At 33.7% G+C, this 18,321-nt stretch overlaps 1 protein-coding gene across 1 annotated transcript; it reads left to right on the top strand.

Moving 5' to 3' along the window:
• The first annotated feature begins 496 nt into the window (after positions 1–496).
• Positions 497–17,085, top strand: LOC147379331 (arylacetamide deacetylase). Its single transcript, XM_086317291.1, has 5 exons — positions 497–684; positions 8,010–8,232; positions 9,780–9,849; positions 11,071–11,242; positions 16,172–17,085. Exons 1-5 carry the CDS (start codon positions 502–504, stop codon positions 16,766–16,768), a joined length of 1,245 nt encoding a protein of 414 aa, XP_086173417.1. The 5' UTR covers positions 497–501; the 3' UTR covers positions 16,769–17,085.
• Positions 17,086–18,321: the final 1,236 nt, after the last annotated feature.

An 18,321-nucleotide genomic window follows, 5' to 3' on the forward strand; every position in this document is an offset into this window, starting at 1 on the left:
TTGTTTTCTTCTCTTTCCTGGTGGCTCAAATGGTAAAGAAACTGCCCACAATGCAGGAGAACCCGGTTCAACCCTTGGGTCAAAAGATCCCCTGGAATACCCATTCCAGTACTCTCCTGGAGAATTCCATGGACAGTGGAGCCTGGTGGGCTACAGTCCATGAGGTCAAAAAAGTCAGACACAACTGAGCAACTAAGACACACACACAGAGGGAGTGTGTGTCTGTTCTATTTTACAGAATCTTTGAGAATACCCTTCTCTAAATTGGTGTTCCATAATTATTTTTCTCATATGTTAATGCAGGGAAATTTGATATGAACTGTCAAAAATGTGAGTGTTATCCTTTACAAACTGCACGCTGGAACTTCAGCTGTTATCCTTAGCACTAGCCTTCTGTACCTGCCAGGTAACAACCTATTGTGCCAATGAGGGAACTCAACTGGCCCAGTAGTTACATAGTAACTAGGTGGTGTTTGCCTCTATTTAGTTTCAGGCACTGAAATGTTGTCTAATACTGTCTTGCTTAAGAAACAGAACAGTTACAACATGAGGAAAAAATATTTTGGCTTTCTGATATTGGGAGTCCTCTTAGCAGGTTATATTTATGTACCTCTTCCAGATAATGTTGAAGAACCATGGAAAATAATGCTGTTAAATACTTTTTTAAAAACTTCATCATATTTGGTAAGTGATATTTATTAATCAAGAAAGTCAAATTTTATAATATTCTAGCTTTGTTTCATTTTGTTTTTACAAGTTCTTCATAACCTTGGCTTCCTGTTGTCAAATTCTCCTGACTGCTATACTGCTGAGTGATCTCAGAGCAAAGTGTAACAAGATGACCAAGGAGGCATTCAGGTTGTATTTCTAAAGTGATCTATTCTACTAGTGGTAAAAATGTGTGTGTGTGTGCATATGTGTGTGTGACAATCTTGTTTTACTTTTTCTACTCTTGTGTGCTTTTGAGAGGGTAACAGGCAGGAAGGCCAGGGGTCTCCAAATGGATAAAATAGGCTGCGTCTGTCAGACATTTGTGTCTCTCTTAAGCTGCAGGAGGAAACAAACTAGCATATTTTTTTTCCTTCTCTATACAAATTTAAAAGAAGGTTTCCCTTAAAATACTGTGTTGCCATAATGACACCTGGTCTCACCTGAAATTCAGATCAGATCAGCCGCTCAGTCGTGTCCGACTTTTTGCGACCCCATGAATCACAGCACACCAGGTCTCCCTGTCCATCACCAACTCCCATAGAAAAGAAATGCAAAAAAGCAAAATGGCTGTCTGGGGAGGCCTTACAAATAGCTGTGAAAAGAAGAAAAGCGAAAAGCAAAGGAGAAAAGGAAAGATATAAACATCCGAATGCAGAGTTCCAAAGAATAGCAAGAAGAGATAAGAAAGCCTTCTTCAGCGATCAATGCAAAGTTATAGAGGAAAACAACAGAATGGGAAAGACTAAGGATCTCTTCAAGAAAATTAGAGATACCAAAGGAACATTTCATGCAAAGATGAGCTCGATAAAGGACAGAAATGGTATGGACCTAACAGAAGCAGAAGATATTAAGAAGAGATGGCAAGAATACACAGAAGAACTGTACAAAAAAGATCTTAATGACCCAGATAATCATAATGGTGTGATCACTCACCTAGAGCCAGACATCCTGGAATGTGAAGTCAAGTGGGCCTTAGAAAGCATCACTACGAACAAAGCTAGTGGAGGTGATGGGATTCCAGTTGAGCTCTTCCAAATCCTGAAAGATGATGCTGTGAAAGTGCTGCACTCAATATGCCAGCCAATTTGGAAAACTCAGCAGTGGCCACAGGACTGGAAAAGGTCAGTTTTCATTCCAATCCCAAAGAAAGGCAATGCCAAAGAATGCTTAAACTACCGCACAATTGCACTCATCTCACAAGCTAGTAAAGTAATGCTCAAAATTCTCCAAGCCAGGCTTCAGCAATATGTGAACCATGAACTTCCAGATGTTCAAGCTGGTTTTAGAAAAGGCAGAGGAACCAGAGATCAAATTGCCAACATCTGCTAGATCATGGAAAAAGCAAGAGAGTTCCAGAAAAACATTTATTTCTGCTTTATTGACTATGCCAAAGCCTTTGACTGTGTGGCTCACAATAAACTGTGGAAAATTCTGAAAGAGATGGGAATACCAGAACACCTGAAGTTAACTATTCTCAAACCTTGAGTTAACCAATGCATTTTTCTTACAGAAATGTTTGTCTTAAGCCATGTTAATGTACTATGCATTTACCCCAGACTCTGTCTTCAAGTTGGTTCCGCCTTTTGGATCGGAAACTACTTGACAAACCATTATGTTATACTCAGATATTGTTCCCCTAATCTATGTAAACTATACTATTTGTTTGGTAATCTGCCCTTCTACAAGATTCAGGTCAATCGTTTTATGGCCTGGGATGAATCGTCTGGTACAGAGATTATCCCAAAATACATTTTATGGATGAAGGGCCTGGTGCCATTCTAAGTTTTAAGACATACCTTTCTTTCATTAACAGACTGCTAATGACTATATAACATCCAGCTGAAGACTAGCAGGGGGATACTCTTTCTGCCCTCTTCTGATGCCTTTGTCAGAAGCTTTCTCTATCTCCTTTATACTTTAATAAAATTTTATTACACAAATGCTCTGAGCCATCAAGCCTCGTCTCTGACCCTGGATTGAATTCTTCTCCTCTGGAGGCCAAGAATTCCGTCAACAACAAGCTTTCACTTTCAGAATTTCATACAAAATTCAGAAGTCATATGCTTACTCTGTAGTAACCTATGACATTTAAACACTAGTAATGGTTTTGGAACACAATATATGCTGTAGACGTGCAAGTAGGTTCTCATGGTATAGAAAAGCTGACTGTAAATGCCTAATAAAAAACATGAGAGGTTTGTTGTTGGTGGTCAGTTGCCTAGTAGTGTCTGACTCTTTGTGACCCCATGAACTGCAGCACACCAGGTTTTTCTGTCCCTCACAATATCCCTAAGTTTGCCCAAGTGTCCAAGATCCATATATTCAAGAATGAGAGGTTTCGTTAGAGGCAATCAGTTATCACCCCTGGATTTGTTATGACTACTTATTTGGAAACCTGATTCAGTTTACTCCTCTAACCTTCTCACTGCAAGATTAGCCTCCTCCCTTTGTCTGTCTCTCTGTCTCTCTCTCTCTGTCCCTCTCTATATAAAAAAGGAATCAGCAAAGATTGTTTGGTGGCAGATTGGAAACCGCTAAAGTCATTCTGTAATATTTTCCACTCCAACCAGCAAGGCATGAAAATATTACAGAATGACTTTGCAATAATTAGCAAAATTCCAATTGGCTCAGCAATTCCATTTCATGGATTTATCATAGACAAAATGCAACCTCTGGAAGTTTTTCATGTATTACTATTTTATTGCTTGTAATACCAAAATACTAAAAATAACAAAACTTTGCACCTCAATAGGGCTAAATAAGTGAACTATATTTTTATACACTTACTGAATCCTTTGCATTATGTAAAAGATAATCTTCACTTTTTATGTGAAGATGTGGACAGATCTATAAGATATATGATTAAATGAGAAATGCAAAAAACCCAACAGAATACTTGTTATGTTGGAGTAACGCTACTATTATGAGACAAGTCTGGGAGTGCTCCAACAAGGCGAAGGAAATAACAAATGTCTTCCTCTTGGTAACTTCCAGCTTTGTTTCAGTGTCTATATGTGCACTAGTGTTCATGATAATGGCTGACATGTGTACTCCATTATGTAAGCAAAATAGTAGTCTAGCCCCAGTTTGTGTGTATCAAGTAGAGCTGGCTAAATAATTTTTCGAGCCTGGTGCAAAATGAAAACTCGAGAACCCTTGTTCAAAAAGCAGGGAGAAAAAGGCACAAAGATATTTAATCATAAAGCTTTTCCTTTAAAAACATCTATTACTCATGATATATGTGAGCTTCCCAGGTGGCACAATGGTAAAGAATCTACCTGCCGACACAGGAGATGCAAAAGACAAGGGTTCGATCCATGGGTTGGGAAGATCCCCTGAAGTAGGAATGGAAATCACTTCAGTATTCATGCCTGAAAAATCCCATGGACAGAGGAGCCTAGAGGGCTACAGTTCAGGGGTTGCAAAAGTCAGACACGACTGATCACACACACACAGTGTTGAGCTAGGTATGTTTGGGCTTCTCTGTTCAGCAGTAAAGAATCTGCCTACCAATGCAGGAGATGCAGGTTTGATTTCTGGGTTGGGAAGATCCCCTGAAGGAGGAAATGTCAACCTACTTCAGTATTCTTGCCTGGGAAATCCCATGGACAGAGGAGCCTGGCAGACTACAGTCCACAGGGTCACAAACAGTCAAGCACGACTGAGCAACTAAACAGCAGCAACAAATGATACAGGTAATAGTGAATACATGAATAACAGCATATACAAATTATAAAAATATGTATGTAATTTATGTGTTGCTATGAATAATAATAACTTATTAATGTAATGCTTTTTATTTATCAAGTCTTTTCTCATTTTTCTATAAAGTTATTCATCAGGTCAACAAGATCTATACTTTTAGTAACTTCATTTTCAATACATATAATTGAAATTGAAACCAATTGCTTATAGCAAATGCAAGATCACATTAATTTTTAATAATCTGTATATTTTCGATATTAACCCCTTATCAGTTATATCATTTATATAACATCTGCTCCCATTCAGTAGACAGACTTTTCATTTTGTTGATAGTCTCCTTCACTGTGCAAAAGCTTTTTAATTTGATGTAGTCCCATTTGTTTATTTTTGTTTTGTTTCCCTTGTCTAAAGAGACATTTCCAAAAACGTATTGCAGAGACTGATGTCAGAGAGCATATTGCTTATTTTTTAAAGAGTTTTATTGATTCAGGTCTTAGATTTAGTCTTTACTATATTTTGAGTATATTTTTTAAATGATGTGAGAAGGTAGTCCTGTTTGATTCTTAGCATGTAGCTGTCCAGTTTTCCCAACACCATTTATTGAAGAGGCTCTCTTTTCCCCCATTGTATATTCTTGCCCTTTGTCATAGAGTAATTTCCCATATCAGTGCGAGTTTATTTCTGGTCTTGAGATTCTAATCCATTGATGTCTGGATCTGTTTTTTTCTGGTATCACAATTCTAATCCATTGATGTCTTGGTTTGTTTTTTTTCCCAGTATAGTCCTTATTTGATCAATATAAGCTTAGTAGTATAGTTTGAAATCAGAGAGCATGATACCTCCAGCATTGTTCTTTTTTATCAGAATTGTTTGGGTTATTCAGAGTCTTTTGCATTTCCATACAATTCTAGAGTTCTTTATTCTAATTCTATGAAACATGCCATTGGTATTTTGACAGAGATTGCTTTGACTCTGTAGATTGCCTTGAGGAATATGGTCATTTTTACAGTAATAATGTCAATTCTAACTCATAAGCATTGTATATCTGTCTGTCTGTGTCATCTTTGATTTCTCTCCACGTCTTACAGTTATCCAAGTCCTAGTCCCAGTTTGCCCTACACGTCACCCTCCCTGGGTGGCCAGTCCAGTTGCTCTGAGCACACACTGACTGCTGCCTACTGTGTCTATGGGTCTGAGCATTTAAAATTGTGTCCTTTCATTTATTTCTGATACTGGTAAACTGCAGCTTCTCTTTCTTTCTGATTATTCTGACTGGAGGCTGATCAATTTTATGGGATTTTTTTTTTCAAGGAATAAATCTTTAATTTTCTTTATCTATTTCGATTTTATTGATTTCCAGGGGTTTTTCCCTCCTTTATTCTTTCCTTCATACTTTAATATGCTAATCTAACTCTAAATTTGTAGTGGAGGAAGCTTAGATCAGTTCCTTCAGACCTTTCTTCTCCTCTAATAATGCATTTAAAGCTAAGAATTTTCCTTCAGTCAATGCTTTTTCTGCACTCTACAAATTTCATTTTCAATTGCTTAAAAATATTTTTTCAATTTGTCTAGAGGTATCTTTTCCTTGGCCAATGAGTTATTTAGGAATATGTTGTATAATTTCCAAATGTGTAGGGATTCCTCATACACTATTGTGTTTCCAGTTTTTATTTTACTTATGCTATGATTGACAACTATTCTGTATGATCTTAATTTATTTGGCTTGTTGAGATATTTTTTCCCCAAAATTTGTCATGTGGTACATCTTTGTGAAATTTCTTTATGCAGTTGAAAAGAATGTGTATTCTGTTTTTGTTGAGTGGAATGTCCTCAATACATTAATTCTGTTGAGTTGATAGTTTTTTCAAATTTTCTATATGGTTACTATTTTTCTATTTGCTTTTTCTATCAATAAATGATATAAGAATATCAATTTCCAACTAATAACTTTGGATTTTTTTTTTGTTTCTCCTTTCAATTTTTCAGTTCTCGATTCCGGCATTATTAAGCTCTGTTACTGTTTGCATACACACTTTAGTATTGCTGTGTCTTGGAGAACTAAGCTTTTTTTATTATGATTCCTAGTACTGTGCCTTTTTTCAGAAGCATATATTATAATACAGTCTTGTTATCAGGGTGGCAGGAGATTGACTGAAGAAACCCCCTCAGAAACCAATATCAGGGCTGAAGTCCCTTATATTAAATGGCACAGACCAGTTAATATAGCCAATCCTCCTATCAGTGGATTTTGTATCTGTGGATTCAACCTGTGTGTGCCTGTTAAGTTGCTTGTTATGTCCGACTGTGTGCAACACTATGGACTGTAGACTGCCAGGATCCTCTGTCCGTGAGATTCTCCAGGCAAGAATACTGGAGTGGGTTGCCATGCCCTCATCCAGGGGATCTTCCCTATCCAAGGGATCAAACTGGCCTCTCCTATGTCTCCTGCATTGGCAGGTGGGTTCTTTACCAAAAGCGCCACCTGGGAAGCCTGGATTCAACCCACCAGAGATCACAACCCTAGGATATGGAGGGCCAATTGTATTTTGCTTTCATAGCGTAACTGTATTAAGATTTTTATTTTACCTTAATTTTAATAAAATTAGAAATGAAAGAAGGTTAAAACAGTGCTTATTCCACCATTTTGTTGTATTTGCCATTCTTTTGAATTGCATATTTGAAAATTGAGTATTTTTGTTCCTTAGAGCCTCAGTCATTCTAGACCTTTCATGAAAAAAATGTTGGAATCTTTTGTCTATTGAATTGTTAGTCTGTTTCTTACTGTAATCAGTTTGTTATATATTCTAAAGACTATCATTTTCATAATTGCAAGTTTATTATTTACATTGTGCTTTGACGTTTCAACCACTTTACTAGATTTTTTAAATATTATTGTTAAATTTAACAAAACTTAATTTTTCAATATGCCTTTCATAGCCTTTGGGTTTTGTTTGGTTTTTAATATGTGTGTGTTGTATATTTTATTAAATTCTTCTTAAGGACTCTTTCCTTTCATTCAACCTCTTGGAGTCCAAACGTATAGGAATAGCAAACAACCTGTATTTCTCTACCACCACATTTTGTTTTTCTCTAGACTAAGCTTACTTAATCTGACTGAAAGGTTTTCTCTTCAGTTAATCATCCAAACTCTATTTTCCTTTTAAGTCTTAGTTAAAGTAGAAGTTAAAAACCTTTTCCTCACCTTGACAATTATTCCAAAGAATTTTTCCCATATTTACATTACAATGTACTTTTATAACTTGCCTTTCATTAGACTGTGATTTTTTTCTTTTCTTTTTTTTTTTTTTTTTTGAGGATGAATAGCTTGCCTAATTGTACTGGGCATTGACAACAGAATTATATATTCCACACTAATATCTATTGGGTGAGTGTATAAGTGAGGATTAGTGTCACTTAGGTTATTCATCATACAGTAGTAAAGCATCTGGGTTTGTATATCTTCTGGTGGTATAATCATTGATTTTTCTGACTATAACTAAGAGTTTTGGGGTCATATTGAATATTTATGTACACCTCTTGACTCAAAACATTTTTTACAGTTAGAGTATATGTGTATTTTTATTTCATTTTAGGCCCTGTTTGGTGAAATATTGGGGCTAAACCATTTCATGAAATCGATGGCACTCTTTTCAAGAATTCAAGGTTTTCCACCAACATCAGATGAAAACATAATTGTGAAAGATACAACATTCAATGATATTCCTGTCCGTATATATGTGCCCCAACAGAAGACAAAATCATTAAGAAGAGGCTTGTTTTATATTCATGGTGGTGGCTGGTGTTTTGGTAGTAATGGTAAGGGTGATACATTGGTAGATTCATTTCATATAATGTAAATGATGATTCTCATATTAGGAGCTACAAATTAAATATCATGCTCTTGCTTCTGAAATTATTTTCAGGAAAGCAACGTGAATTAAGTTTTTGAAATCTCAGTCTGAATAAAATGTTATTAACATTCAGAATTTAACACATTTTGTTACCAAAAAAAATTAAGACAGTTTCTGATCCTACCACTCACTGACAGACCCTATAAATTTTGCAGAATGAAGATTAAGCACCTTAGCAAATAAAAATTCTTTTTGTCTTTTGAACTCATTAACATATTGCTGGAAATGTCTTATTTATCCTTCAAGACGCAAATGATTATTTTCAAAGTTCCTAATGCCCCAATATAGATGTGAAAAAGCTTTCCAATTACTTAATTAAATGTTAAGGTATAGTCAGCTTTCTTGAAATCATCTCCTGCTTAACAGTATAGGACTAAATAATGAGTTGCATTTTATTATTTTATTTTCCCTTGAAGAACATTTCTATCCTTTCCCAGATCAAGTTGTACTCCAGAAAAACAGTTTAGTTTTTATGTTTGAAAGGAGACATTTAGTACATTTTTTCATGTATGTTATCACAATGGATAGGACTGTGGATTGAAAGTAGGAAGACGGTGTTCAAGGCCCAAGGTCCAGTGTACTGAGAGTATGGTTGGCAAGGGTAAGACATGCCACTGTGCTCTGAAAAGGAAAACTGATCAGGGGCAAGTGAAAGGATCACCAGACTTAATGATTCACATTCTACTGACATGTGAATATGTAAACTGATCAACAGGAAGCTAAGTATTAGACTTTTTTCTGTAGGTAATATTTTAAGATAAAGGGAAGAAATATAAAGTCATCACAGTAAACTTTATTCTTGACAGTATCATTTTTCAATTCTTATAGTGGTCCAGTGTTGTGGTCTTTTACAGACCAGGACCTGGGGACCAGAGTCGATGAAAAGAAAGAGAGAAAAAGAGAGAGAGAGAGCAGTATCTCTCAGGTTACGTGCAAAACCAATAAAGCCCATGCACAGGACATGTGCCGCTCATGAAGGCACAGGGTGTCCTCTCAAGAGGGTCTTGAAAGCCCGGTGAGAAATTGAGCTTGGTAGGCTTCCACGCTCCTAAGAGAATGAAGACAGAAAGAAGGACGTGGGGGAACCCAAGTATCTAGTGGAACAAGGGTGTTTTATTAGCAGAAATGCATGCTTATATATCTTCAGTAAAATGATTACTCAGCTATTACAAAGAATGAAATTCTACCAGTTGCAACAAAATGGATAGTCTAATATATACAAGGTCGCTGAAGAGAGTCACTGAAGAGAGTCACTGAAAAGAATCCAAGCAGGTGCCCTTTCCCATGATCTCAGCCCTGAGAACTGCATGCAGCTCTACCCTTTCCTGTATTCCAGGAACTGATAAGAAACAGAGAGTCCTTGAGAAATGGCACACAAAGGAAAATGCAACATATTGGATCCCTTAAAGCTGAACGTCCCCTGACAGTCCAGTATTTTTTCTTTTATTTCAGATTATTATAGCTATGACCTTCTGTCAAGATGGACAGCAGAGAGACTTGATGCAGTTGTCATATCAACCAAGTAAGAGCTGTGTTATTTGATTTTAGGCCATATGCCTTACATATCAGTATACACTCAACTATATAGAGTGTCTTATTATGGCAAAAATAAATCTGTGCCTCTGATGACATTGATTATGGACAGAGAAACCAAATGTCAGAAGCTGTCCAGTCCAGCAGTGGGGAGAAAAGGAATACACCATATCTGAAGAAGGAACAGAGGTCAGAAAGGCAAGATGTTGTTCAAGTGAAGTTAGCCAACAGTATCACATGGATTTAACTATTACCTCTGGATCTTTCCCTATAATTAGCAGGATATTAAGGAAATTTTTGAGCCAGAGGATTGGGGTTGAATGTCAGCTCTGCAGATTGGTAACTGTGTGATATTTTACAGGATATTGAACTCTAAGTATTAATGATTTGCATATCTCATCATTGACATGGGGACTACATATTATAATACATGTAACAGTGCTTAGAAAGGTGCCTAGAAGTTAGTAATCCATTGATATTACCCATATTTACCATGAAAGTAAGACAAAACCTATCTCAAAGTCCATTCTAATATACACCTTAGAAAGAGTAGGGAAAGGGTTTAAATTTTCTATAGAACACACTGTCTGTGAGAACCTTCTTAAACATAAACTTCAGAAAATTCAGCTAATGGACTAATGGAATAATTATCATATTAAACTGATATATTTTGATAAAATAACAGTAATTCTAGAGAAACAAGTAATAATAATGATATATTTTTTTTAAAAAAAGATAGAACATTTACCAAAAATAATCACTCTGCAAATATTTTTTCCTGGGAAAGGTAGCAGCTAGTAAGCTTTTCCCCAAGACCAAACCAAATTTAACAATTGGACTTTATATTTTGATTATAAAAATGACAATATTTAGAGATTCCCAGTCAAATTTTATGATTAGGAAAAACATGTTTCCAACAAATATGTTGGTAAAAGCAAAATTTTACTCTTGATTTTTGGTCAAGAGTCCGGGAAAATCAATGGTTATAGCACAGGGAACTCTGCTCAATATTCTGTTATAAACTATATGGGAAAGGAATCTGAAAAAGAATGGATATATGTATATGTGTAATGGAGTCACTTTGCTGTACACGTGAAACTAACACAACAATGTTAATCAAATATAAGTCAACATAAAGTAAAAGTTAAATAAAAAATTTGAAATGATAAGAAAATCAGTGATTAAGAAAGCATTGTTTTCCTATCTACAGCTACAGACTAGCCCCAAAGTACCATTTTCCAGTTCAATTTGAAGATGTGTACACTGCATTAAAATGGTTTTTAGACCCCCAAAATCTTGAAAGCTATGGTGTAGATCCTGGAAGAATCGGTATCTCTGGAGACAGTGCTGGAGGGAATTTAGCTGCAGCAGTGGCACAGCAGGTAAGATGCTCAGCATTTTCACTTATTGTATTTTCTTTATCTTTCATTTACAAATTTTTAACTCATACATCAAGATTATAAATATAATTTGTCACTAATTTTATTTTACTTATTTAAGAACATTGAGAAGAATGATTTCATACTTTGAACTTCTTTATATATAAAATGCTGAAACAATTTCCTATATAGTCCATTGGCATTTTTAATGAGAGAAATTCAATAAAGGGTAACAATAAGTATAATTAAGAAATCTGAATATGTATGTAATCTAAGTATATTCATGACATATGTTCAGAATATTGTATATTATAATATACTTTAATATGTGTATATATGCTTGCCAGAAAGAAATATAGGTCATTACTGAGAGAAGTCAACATGATCCTAGTTTCCAGTTTATTCCTAAAACTGATTATTTTTTTTCAGTAATCAACAGAGAGTTGAAAGTAAGCAGATATACAAAGAGGAAAATAAAAACAAGTTAACAGGAAAAAGATATCACCCAGATTCAGATGTTGTTATTGTTATAAAAATGTTTTAGTAGAATCTGTTTAAAATAAATAAAAGTATATTTCAAAATTTGGAAATAGGCTCATGAAAGAAACTATGTAAAACTAATAATATAAGATATTTGAAAAATAAACAAAATTTCAATAAATAAAAACATTACCCATAAAAATTAGGCTTTCAATGTAGTTGTTTTAAGATTTTATACTTTTTGAGCAATTTTAGATTCATATAAAAATTGAGAAGAAGATGAGAAATTTACAGTCTACCCTCTGCCACACATTCATAGACTCTTTCATTATCAACAACCCCACCCAGAGTGGTACATTTGTTACAGTTAATGAACTTGTATTTACACATTATAATCCTCCAAAGTCCATAGTTTATATTAGGGTTCATTCTAGGTTTTACTATGTAGAAGTGTTAGTATATTGACTGCAATACAGCAATATAGAAAATTGGAAGAGAGATCAGAAAATTGTAATGTTGAACAGAGAGATTAAAAGATAGAAAATACAAAATAATAATGTCATTAAATATATGGCAAAAAGACTAATATGAATATATCCTTCTAATCTGAGGACAAAATGATGACTATTTTTAGAAATAAAATTCCAGAAAATTCACAACCCAACATACTCTCCCTTTGGATTTTAAAGAGGAGTGTTTCAGGCAGAAGGAAATTAACCACAGAGGAAGGATCAAAAAGATAGGAAAAAATAAAGAGAAGGGAAAAAGGTAAATATATTCACAGACTAAAATGAAAATGAACATGACTCTATAAAACAATAATAATTGTGTCCTGTGATGTAAAAATAGAAATAAATTAATATGAAAAATAATAATAACCCATGCATAGAAGGGCTAATTAGAATATTAAAATATTCCATTAACTTTCTATTCTGTAAGAAGGTAATAAAGATGTAATTAATATTCAGGTCAGTGCAGTTCAGTCGCTCAGTAGTGTCCGACTCTTTGTGACCCCATGAATCACAGCACACCAGGCCTCCCTGTCCATCACCAACTCCCGGAGTTCACTCAAACTCATGTCCATCGAGTCAGTGATGCCATCCAGCCATCTTCACATTTGATAAAGTAATGAGTTTATGTTTATCCTTAGTGGACATATAAAAAAATGTTATAAAAATGTACCAATAAAATGATATCACAGGAAAATTGAATAATAAAAAATATTTCAAAAACTACAAAATGGAAAAAGAATAATAGAATAGATGAGATAAATAAAATGCACAATAATACATAAATTATGAATTTAAACCAAAAATATTAATAAATGTTTTGGTATAGATGTACTAAAAATTCTGGTAGAATACAAAAAATGGAAACAATAAAATTTTAAATTCCAACAGAAGTTGTATAAATAGGATGCTTTAAAACAGATATAAATAGATGCAAGAAAAAAAGATAGTAAAAGATATGTCAAACAAATACTAATCAGTATACTTATTTTATAATCATATTAAATAATCCTAGAGGAAAAAAACTATTCCTGGAATTAACATGCAACATTCCTAACTATAATTCCATTTACTGGAAGATGAAAAAAAAAAAAAAACCACATCCATTTACATGCAATTAATAACAGTCTGAAAAGACAGAGCAAAGCTGATAGGAAATAAAGGAAAAATGAACAAATTAATAGCAAAATTGGAAGAATTTTACTAATGTCTTTCAGTAATAGAATAGCATGGTTGATAAATTTAACAGTGAACATAAAATAATAAACAGCAGAATGTACATTTCTTTGAAACACACAAAACATTTTTCTTAATCAGGCACATATGCAGGGTTATAAACCAAGTCTCAAACAATTCAAAGAACTGAAATCAAATAGACCCCTGCTATTCATAGTATAGTATGTGAACTAGCAGTATCAGCAGCATCTGGGCACTTATTGGAGATAGAGAATCATTGGTCTTACCACAGATGTCCTGAATAACACTATGCATATGTAACAAGAATTCTAAGTGATTCTAAGTATGCACAATAAAATTTGAGAAATCAAATTATTTAGATTATATCTCTCTCTGTCCACAGTTAGCATAATGCTTTGAACTACTAATAAAATATCAAGAGAAAACTCTGTATGTTTTGAAAGTAAGATGCTCATTCCTGATTAATCCAAGTGTGAAAATATTTGACCTGCATTATAATAGATATACATTATACTGTGTGAAACACAGATATATCAACATCCAGAGGAAAATATACAGCCTTAACTAAATATAAAAAAATTGCTAAAATTAACAGGTCAGTATCCTTTTAATGAAATTAAAAAAAGAAAAGAATACCTAAAAAATAGAAACAAAGACAAAATAAAAAGGGATAAGAGATAGATGAGAGCATAAAATGAAATTAAAAATAAACACAATAAGATCAGCAAAGTCAACAGAAATAGTTTCTTGAAAAAAGCAATACAGTTGATTAGTCTGGGTGAGACAGACCAAGAAAAAATGGTGAGAATCTTAATAAGCTGATATAAGGAAGAAAAGGAGACTATAGCTACATATCTTACAGATATTAAAAATACAATAGTATACTTTGAACAGCTTTACTGCAATGCATTCAAATTTACATGAAATAGAAATATTCACTATAAAAAGAATTGACTCTAGGGAAAATATGAAAAAAGGATTATATTATTATCATGAAATAAACAGAACAGTCATTTTTATATTTTTACACACACACACACCAGGATCAAATAGTTTTAAACACAAACTCTAGCAAGTATTTTTAATAGAAATATCTACTTCTAAAAACAAATTCTGAAAGTTGCAAAAGTTGCATTTTGGGAGGCTGACATATCTTGATTTGTAACCTGACAATGTCAATTTGAGAAGGAAAAATGATAAACATCTACATTTGTGAACACAGATGCAAAATCCTGAACTAAAATACTATTCAAAAAATTAAACAATACTTTAAATGGTTAGTATATCGTGACTATTTTGAGTTCATTCTTTAGATTGTGATAGGTTTAATATTAAAATACCTTTAATACAATTCTTCAAATTAATAAAGAAGAAAATAATGATTATCTTAATAAAAGTAAGTTGCTTAAAGATAATAAATATCCAGCATCTATAAATATGAAAAAATTAGGAAACAGTGAATAGAAAAGAATCTCCTTAATTTGAAAAAGTATGTATACAAAATCACTTAGAAGAAACATCATACTTAATAGGTAATTCATAAAAGTTTTCTCTTGAAAATTGGATAAACACTACCTGTACCCAAGTGTACCTGAAATCCTGGCCAGTGCTCTGAATGATAAGCAAGTGATACTATTTTTCGGTGTGCTAATCAGTTTGATTCTTCCTGAGTATGTCATTACTTCAGGCATATACAAGATAAAGTTGGTTCTGAAAATTTTAACTTACCAAACATAACTATGCAGTAAACTAGATATATATTTTATGACTGATAAAATGATCTGTTTGTTCCAGTAACAGAAGCATATTGCAGGAAAATTAGCTTTGAAGAAAACTATAGAATTCTACTGTTTCTGGAAGAAGATGGGGACTATATTTACAAAAGCACAAAAGTTCTAATTTTCTTTGAACTATTAAGTTTAAATATTAAATTTGAGTAATAAGTTAAACCATCAAATAAATTCAAATATTAAAAACTTAATAGTTCTGTATAATTTAAACTTATCCAGAATCAAGCATCTCTTTAAAACTCAAGCTATCTCCTTCCCATCTCAATGCTTGCTAACATATTTAGGTATTTAAAATAATTCTAATAATAGAAAAATATGTTAATCACTCAGTCGTGTCTGACTCTTTGTGACCCCATGGACTATAGCCTGCCAGGCTCCTCTGTCCATGGAATTTTCCAGGCAAGAATACTGGAGTGGATAGCCATTCCTGTCTCCAGGGGATTTTCCCTATCCAGGGTTTGAATCCAGGTCTCTGGCATTGCAGGTGGATTCCTTACCATTTGAGCCACCAGGGAAGCTCAATAATAGAAAAGAGAAGAACAGTACCTGATTATAAACTTATAGAACCTCAGATTATAAATCCAAGTTCCATAAGTATGAAATTACATTTAGTAAAAGATCCTCTTAAAAAAAATGATTCTCTTGCACAGTTTATGAGGAGGATATGAATTAATTTTGCTTTGAAAATTAAAACATATTAACTACATGAACATCTAATATACAGGGAGGCCTGACATGCTTGAGTTCGTGGGGTTGCAAAGAGTCAGACACGACTGAGCAACTGAACTGAACTGAACTGAATACTAAAATTTACTTGATATTAAGATTTTTATTTTTTATCAAAATGTGTTATTGAATTGTATTTTTAAGAACCTTAATAATACATTGTTTTAACATTGTGGTTACTTTTTTCATTAAAAGGACTTATTAAAACAATATATTATTTTTTTTTTCAGCTCTTAGAAGATCCAGATGTCAAGATCAAGCTCAAGGTTCAAACTTTAATATATCCTGCCCTTCAGAATTTTGATTTCGATTTACCATCATATCGAGAAAATGCACATTATCCAGTTCTGTCGAAATCACTCATGGTCAGATTCTGGAGTGAATATTTTACTACAGATAGATCACTTAAGAAAGCAATGCTTTCCAACCAACACATTCCTCTGGAATCAAGCAATCTGTTCAAATTTGTTAATTGGAGTTCTTTGCTTCCTGAGAAGTTTAAGAAAGGTCACATTTATAAGACTCCAACTCATGGTAGTTCAGAGCTCGCTAAAAAATACCCAGGGATTCTAGATGTGAAAGCTTCACCATTGCTAGCTGATGACAGCAAGTTGCGTGGTTTACCCCTGACCTATGTCATCACTTGTCAATATGATGTCTTAAGAGATGATGGACTCATGTATGTTACTCGACTTCAGAATTCTGGAGTTCGAGTGATCCATAACCACGTAGAGGGTGCATTCCATGGAACACTTGCTTTTCTTTTTACTAAAGTTGGTTATAGAGCAGCCAATCAGTATATTAATTGGCTACATGAAAACCTGTAATAAAAATCTGATCAATATAGAAAAAAGTTAGCCCCAGAATTTCAGGAAAAAAGGACAAACACTGAGAGTATTCACATTAGGAATACATGTTTTATAGACTACAGTCTTTCTAAATCTGCATGTAGGTAATTATTGTTATTGTCAAGGAATGATTTTTATAGGTTAGTGTCACTCACTTTTGTTTCTCAGAGTATATTAGATTTTATTTTTCACTTTTAGCTATCACTTTCAAGCATCTAGTTTTCTTACATTCCTTTCATTTTACTTGTTTCATAAATTATTTCAGTTAGAATAAATGTCTGCTTGTTTAATACCAACCATTTACTCTGCATGGTTTTAGGTCCTTGGATAAGATCCATTTAATGCTGGTGTGAATGAAATTGTTATCCTTTCTATGTATTTTTGTCCCAGTTCTATATCAACTGTCCACCACTGCAAAATTTATTTTCTAATGCCCAACTCCTTAGTCAAGGAAAACAAAATATAAATAACTGAGATATAAAAAATCTCAGTCTCTTGATATTTTGATGATAGGTGCTGACAGATTATTTTAGCCAAACAAAAGCAACATTTACTTTTGGATAATCTGAATCCTTGAAACTGTCAAGGAGTCAGCTAAGAAAATAGCTCCAAATATGAGTAGCTGAGCAGTAACAGGAGAAGCACAAGGAAACAAAAATGCATATGTGTGTGCATATATGTTTGCACATATGCTCATATACCAATGTATTTAATCTACATCTATATATATATATATATATATATATATATATCTGTATATACACACACATACATATATACATGTCCTCAAATGTATACCAAACCACAGAAAAACACCAATACAGTATACTAACACATATATATGGAATTTAGAAAGATGGTAACAATAACCCTGTGTACGAGACAGCACAAGAGACACTGATGTATAGATCAATCTTATGGACTCTGTGGGAGAGGGAGAGGGTGGGGAGATTTGGGAGAATGGCATTGAAACATGTATAATATCATGTATGAAACGAGTCGCCAGTCCAGGTTCGATGCACGATACTGGATGCTTGGGGCTGGTGCACTGGGACGACCCAGAGAGAGGGTATGGGGAGGGGGGAGGGAGGAGGGTACAGGATGGGGAACACAGGTATACCTGTGGCGGATTCATTTCAATATTTGGCAAAACTAATACAATATTGTAAAGTTTAAAAATAAAATAAAATTAAAAAAATAAATAAAAATAGTTTTGGGAAAATAAATTATTAAGAAGTGAGATAGGTAAGTTTGAAGATGTTTTATATGAAATAAATTTATTTTTAAAAATTGCATGTGTGCCTCTAAATAGAGACTTTATAAAACATAATGAATTCAATTATTTGAAAAAAGTGCTGTAAAAATCTTTTGTTGAATACTTCTGTTACTGGTGTTTGTCATTATCCTCTGCCTACCTCAAAGTATTCTGCAGTGGAAAACTTTACAAATAAAGACAGTCCAGTGTTGAAGTTGAGCATACTAAAAAATATTTCCTTAACTGAGTTAGTGTATTCAAAATAAAATAAGCAAAA

Source organism: Bos grunniens, chromosome 1 (genome assembly GCF_055505025.1).
Source record: "Bos grunniens cultivar Pamir isolate PY7600 chromosome 1, Bosgru_T2T1.0, whole genome shotgun sequence".
Classification (NCBI taxonomy): Eukaryota; Metazoa; Chordata; class Mammalia; order Artiodactyla; family Bovidae; genus Bos; species Bos grunniens.